The following is a 6,366-nucleotide window of genomic DNA, read 5'->3' on the forward strand; positions in this document are numbered from 1 at the left end:
TACAAACACGTGTCCTGGGAGGGCACCGAGATCCAGGCAGGTGGTGGCGGTGGTTGCTGGTGTTCATTCTTGCCCTTTGCTGCAGAGGAAGAGGCGGTGGACCCCCGTGGGCAGCTGTCCTGGGCCTCGTCCTCGCAGAGCTACAGGGAGATGGCAGAGGCGGAGGCCTGATGACATCTGACACGGGGCCAGGCACTGGCTCGACGAGGCAGAACAGGGGGGCAGAAGACAAACGCTGGGAAACCGGTGAAGAGGGTGCAGTGGAACACAGAGCTGACAAGCAGAGCTGCCATGCTTGGACCTTACTGCTTCTTCACCTCCACACCTCCCTCATCCATTTCCAACTTCTAAACACTTGTTTTAGTCTTCCTCAACCCTCAAGCACCAGAGAGGCTGCTGTTTCTCTGCAGCAAAAGACATTGAAAATCCTAAGGAAAACACACAAAGGAAGACATTTCCTACCAAAAACAGAGGACAAGGACAGCAGTACCCAGTCCATACAATGAAAGACAACCTTCCTTCACAAGGTGCAATGTGTCATGGAAATAGCTGTCCAGGAAGCTGGCTTACATGGATCCAAAGCACTCGCCTCAAAAATGGAAGTAAGAGGTCCTGGTGCGAAGAGGACAAATACTGGAAAGATTTATGTGGGTTTGGTCCCTTTTGCTGCTGGAGCAGAACACAGTATGATCCCGATTCTCTTTCCAACTTAGCACATAACAGAAGCTGCCTGCACAGTAACCTTTTCACTCGCTCAGACTTCAGCTGACACTGAAAGCATCTCCCTTGCCTTCAGCTCCTGGCTAGGACGGACCTTCCACCCAACAATGATAAGATAGCTTTGAACCCAATGATAGTAGCTTTGAACCCATCATTAAAGCATCAGAGCAGACAATCCATAAGGATAATGCTCTGTTAAACCACGTTTACCAAAGACATCATCCCTGCCACAAAGAGAAGATACTTCGCAGAGAACATCTAAGAGAGAAAGTAACTTAGGGAAGTGGCTGAAGTGGAGACAGGAGTTTGGAAATCCCTGACTTTTTGGATTACAATCAACATTTTCAGTGCTGGGTTGCCCTCTTGCAGGGGCTTCTTTTCTGCAGCATGCTTTTTGGGCAAAGACCTTCTAATTTGGCGAAGCAAACAATTCAGCTAGAAACTTGAGGGGTGCCACTGCTGCCTGCAAGTCTTCCGACTTTCCTCCAGGTTTCGTTTTGTTATTGCTGAACAGCTCACATATTCACCAATGGGAAAGCTCGATGCTTTTTTTTTTTTCCATCGCTACTGGCAGAAGTAATGACTAAAGACAGGAATCCACTTTCCTATAAACATTAAACACCTCATTTACATTTGGCAGAGCACTCTCTTGCCGTCAGAGGAGCGGAGCCGCAGAGCAGCGGCTAGATGGCACCCACAGCCCTACGAACACCTCGACCATGCAGAGCTGCACCCTCACCGCTACAAACAGCTCACACGAGTTGGTGCCTGCCCATACAGCGATTTCTGCTGCTCGCTCTGGCAACAGTCCACCTTCCTTTTAAGAATCTTGACAGTGGCACACAGAAAACAGATGGGAATCATCACGCTCATAAGAAAAGCACGAGGTTGCTCTTCATACAGAAAACATGATGAAAGTAACATTTAAAGGCACCTGGATTTAAGACCACATATAAATTCAGCTCAGCTAATGCTAACATTTCCCAGGGAATAACTAGCAGGCTCTTTGGACACTAACCTGAGCACCTCAGAACACCTCAGGATGAAAACACACTTTTAGGCAGTTCTTGTCACAGGTAACTTCCAGCAAAACAAATGTTTGCAACCTTGCCAGGAGAGCATGAGGCCTTCTGAAGACAATCACTGCAAGAGGCATCTCAAGCTCCACCTTACAAGCAGCTTTAACTAATCCTGAAATAACTAAATAAGATTGCCTAAGTGCCTTTGGAGATGCTGGAGGGGATCGATGGTAGCAGAATTGTTCTTCATCTTTCAACCACGCAGACCTTGCCCCTCCACATTCCCAAGACATTTGTTGTGGTTGTTGATGACTAATGCTCCACCCAGAACAGGTCATTTGATGTGGTTAATCATAATTAAATATCTTCCCAAGAGCTGGAGATTCTTTCAAGGCTGCCACCCCACATACTCTCACTGCTTACCCTGATGCCAGCTGGTCTTCTACGCCAAAGTTAATACCATTAATCTGTGAGGTAAAGACAGTGGTTTCCTATTGCTGTCTACGCACTAACAGGCTCCAGGCTGTGATGCTCACTCCACTTAATCCTGCTAAAACATAAACTATGCTGAATCTCACTTAACACAACAGGTAACCAACTGTATCCACCAGAGTTAGGTTTCAAATGTTTCAAGGAACAAATGGAACTAACACTAGCAAATGTCTCTCGTCTAGACAGAGCCTAACTCACGTACAACTGACTAGCCCAGTGAGGGGACAGGGAAAAGGTCAGTCTTGAGAGCCAGCAAAACAGGCAGAAAAGGGATGTTAGTTATGATTTTGCATGGTCAGAGTTGGGCCCCAGCATAGCTGCTGGGAAGACATGGGTCTCCTCTTGCCACTGCATGATGCTATTTCCTACTGCCAGATCCCAAACGCAGCTGTGAAATACAGCCTCTGGTCTGGCAGTAAGTACCTTGGCAGAGGAACCTCCTAAACCATAAATAAGCAGCTAAGTAGGCAAAGCAGTGATGGGAGTTCAAGCTATTAAAAATAGAATCATGTAAATTCTCATTTTTTAAGAATCCCACTCTGTAACACTGAGTGATTTGGCCCAGGAAGCTTCTAGCTACTGATACCTCAACTGAAACAAAGCAACTGAGCCTGTAACACCATCATCTCTCTCCTTGCAGCACCTCTGACAGATCATTCAGGTTTAAAAGTGTAGAGACATTGAAGCCTACGAAGCTCTGCTTCCTACACATTTTCCAGATGATTTTCCACATTCTCCCTTCTTCCTCTAGGCCCCAGCACCACTAGACTGACACTTGCCCTCCACCCCAGCTAGACCGGCATTGTGCTGTCAATCTAAAAAGCAATACATTCTGTAGCAAGAGCCAAAATTCCTACACAAAAGGAAGCAGGAGAAATGCTAAATATAGCGAGATTAACTTCAGCTCTAAGGCTGACCCCTGAGCTCCAAAACGCAACAAGTTGCTCACAAGAGCTCAAACAGCAATGCTCTCAAACTGACTTGATGACCAACCTGGATAAAGCTCCCTTTTTCTCCCCGTCACATTACCTCTAGTGAAATCTCTGGCAAGACACAGACTAAACTATTCTCAGAGGCAGCTCAGACCCCTGGAGGCAGAAGGAAGATGCCTGCATTGCTTAGAAGCCGAATTAGCCTCTTATTTTATCTTTCCCACTGAAGAATATGGGGATGCACCCTAAAGAGCAACGTCAGCCACGCTACAAACTAAACCACTGTGCACTAAAGAGATGATCTATCCAACTGAAGAAGAGATCTGCTCTTCAGGCATCACTGGCTACTTGAAGGGGTAAAATTTTTCTGCTAAGAAATTGCTTATCCAAACAATCTGACCTCCTGAAAGAAGGCAGTCACCCAATAGGTGAAACATCAGAACCACTAAAGGTGCAACCTAACTATAAAGACTGTAAGAGCAAGAACTTGCTAAGAGTGCTTCTGAGCTATGACCTAATCGAAGTAGCAGAAGGTAACCAGAAACAAAGAACGAGAGGCAGGATACGTCGAGCGTCGGACAGAGCAGTGTTGCAGGGAGATTTCCTTTGCTTTCACGAGCTGTCATCTTTGCTTCATGTTTTCAGCCTCACGCAAGGAGAAAAAGGTTGCCAAGAAACCTTGTTGCATGAGACAGCAACTCCAGTCCCCTCCTGGACATCTGGAATGGTAAACAGCATCACGGCATCCAGAGGAAATAGAACGATTACTGTCCTCCATTGTAAGCATAGTCGGCCTTGTTGTGCATAATCAACTTGTTGTCCACAAAGTAAAAGCTGTCTGAGCGGGTCTCGTATGGATTTTCAACCATCAGGCGGACTGTGAAAGAGAAAGCTCAATTACATTCAAAAGCCTGACGTGCTCCACCGGACAGACTCCACAAAGTCAGAGTAATAAGGACCCTGCCACTCCACTGGATTTACCAGGCTGATGCTCTGCCCCACAAGTAAGAGAAGCAAACTGCTCTGCTGAGCACACTTCAGAAGCTCCAGCCTGCCCCTTCCTATTCTTCCCATTCACAGGATGAGCGCTGTCAAAAGCGAACAAAGGGAGATCGAGCAATCTCAAGCACGACAATCTTAGAAAGTGTCAGAGTCACTGCTAGAGCAGAGCAGCAATCACAGCTGTAAGCAGAGGCAGCAACCCACAAGTGAAAAAGCAGTGGCACTCCCCACACCATCCCAAACATTCGCAGGTGGGGACAAACTCTGTACCTCCTCCCGCACCCAGGGCCAGCAGAAGGGCCAATGTGCTCCTGGCTCTATCCACCCCCTGAGGTCAAACATACCCTGTGCAAAGTATATTTGCAGAGATCTTAGTAGGCTCAAAACCACACATCTCAAAAGAAAAGCCAGCTCTGCTCCAAAGCAGCAGGCTCAAGCCCTAACAAGCAAGCGCTGAAAACAGATGCGTGGCTACCAAGAGAACCCTTCTGCAGGGTTTGTTATCTTCCACGTTAGGCATCAGGCATGTCAGCCCTGTGACTCTCATCAGTTCTTGCAGCCTGTGACTTGACATCACAGGTTGTCTTATGCTTTCATCTTCAAAGAAGGAGAATTTGCAGCACAAATCTGTAATTTAATCAAGATTACATATAGCTTAAACCAGAAACCTGTATCTATCCATTCCTGACCCCTCCATCCCAGCCACAACTTCTTTTGCAAGTAGAGAGAGAGAGAGAAAATGAGCATATGAACACACACAAGCTAAACATAACTGCAGGAAAGGAGATACTTACTAAGGTCTTCTGAGAGCTGAGGGAATTCATAAATGTGTTCACATGTGTTCCTGCTGCTGGGGATGCAAAAGCCAAAATCAAAATCAAAGTTCTTCAGCAAGCGATCTCGGAAGTAATGTCTCTCAATCATTCGAAAGTTTGACACTGGCTTTTCTCCCACTGTAAATTCCACTCTGTATGCAAAAAGCAGGAAAAAACAGCTAAGACAACATACTTCTGTTGGGAAAAGCAGAGCCTTGGAACCAAGGCTATACAAGAATCCAATAGATCATTCCAGAAAGGGAGACTTTGATATCTGTAGTGTAAGATGGGTTCTCTGTAGTCTTTGATTCAATTCTTTTACAAACTCCCAAGCGACACTTTGCAAACACTCGATTCCCCCTTCCTTCTATGAACTCATACTCACGTTGCACCAACAGTCCGGAGACGGAGAAATGCTGGGGTGAACTGGTAACGAACAAAGCGGCCTGCACTAGCGTCCAGTTCACTGCTGTCATCTTCATCCTCTTCATCTTGCTCTACAAAATGCAGCAGCTCAGAGTTATTCTGCTAACAGCATATATGTAAGGTAATAGTGGCTGGCGGGTGTATCAGGACAAGCTGGCTATTACTTAGGCACCGAAGGTGAAGGGGTTTAATAACTGGTCCAAGACTCATACTAGCACAAAGTAATACAGAAAAGATCTGCTATGGTAGCTGGCGTAGCCTTGCTGGCTCCAGAGCTGAAACTATCCTCAATTTCTCAGGATATTCCCCCTCACAATTGCCAAATCACATGGAAGACTCTACCTCATAACCAGCCAACAAAGCAAGGTTTGCAGTTGGTAGTACTTCCCTGTTCATAATAATCACTTCACATTTTCAGGACAAGTCTCTCGCAAGGGTAAACTCAGTCCTCTGCTTAAAGGCGAGGAATTTAATCACCAGGACATACAGAAGGACCTTTCTGCTCGGTTTACAAGGGTCCTGCATTGAACTTCTCAGCTCTCTGAGTCTCTCCAGCCTGCCCGCAACGTTAGCATGCCGTACCTGAAGCAGATGGCTTTGCGATTTCAAACAGCACGGTTCCAGTTTCAAGGTCCCGAATCTTAAACCTGGTGAAGTCGATGTTGTAAATGTTGTCCTCGGGTTTGCATAAATAATCTAGGAGAGAACACGTCCCGAAGCATTTCGAACCACGTCTGAGCACTCACCAAAGGGATTTTCTTTTTGTAAGCCCCAGCCCGGCAGGGCAGCGCTGCAAGTTGTTCTGCAGAAGCTCCGTGAAAGCAGGAGAGACCGAGGCGAGCAGAGACAAAGGCGCACTAGGTGCCAGGTGGCAGAGCAAGGGAGAGAGGGGGTCGGGAGAGAAGCGCAGAGACCACCAACCCGGAGGGAAAAAACCACCACAACAAAACCACCCCCCAG

At 46.8% G+C, this 6,366-nt stretch overlaps 1 protein-coding gene across 1 annotated transcript; it reads right to left on the bottom strand.

Annotated features, from left to right (window-relative positions):
• Nucleotides 1-3,352: 3,352 nt before the first annotated feature.
• On the bottom strand, nt 3,353-6,102 carry LOC104269101 (protein unc-119 homolog B; the record flags this gene model as incomplete). Its single annotated transcript, XM_009872358.1, has 4 exons — nt 3,353-4,040; nt 4,960-5,132; nt 5,366-5,477; nt 5,989-6,102. Coding segments are annotated over 4 exons (512 nt in total), but the record flags the coding sequence as incomplete, so codon positions are not given.
• Between the last annotated feature and the right edge of the window lie 264 nt (nt 6,103-6,366).

The sequence above is a fragment of the Apaloderma vittatum genome, unplaced genomic scaffold (assembly GCF_000703405.1).
Source record: "Apaloderma vittatum isolate BGI_N311 unplaced genomic scaffold, ASM70340v1 Scaffold41756, whole genome shotgun sequence".
Classification (NCBI taxonomy): Eukaryota; Metazoa; Chordata; class Aves; order Trogoniformes; family Trogonidae; genus Apaloderma; species Apaloderma vittatum.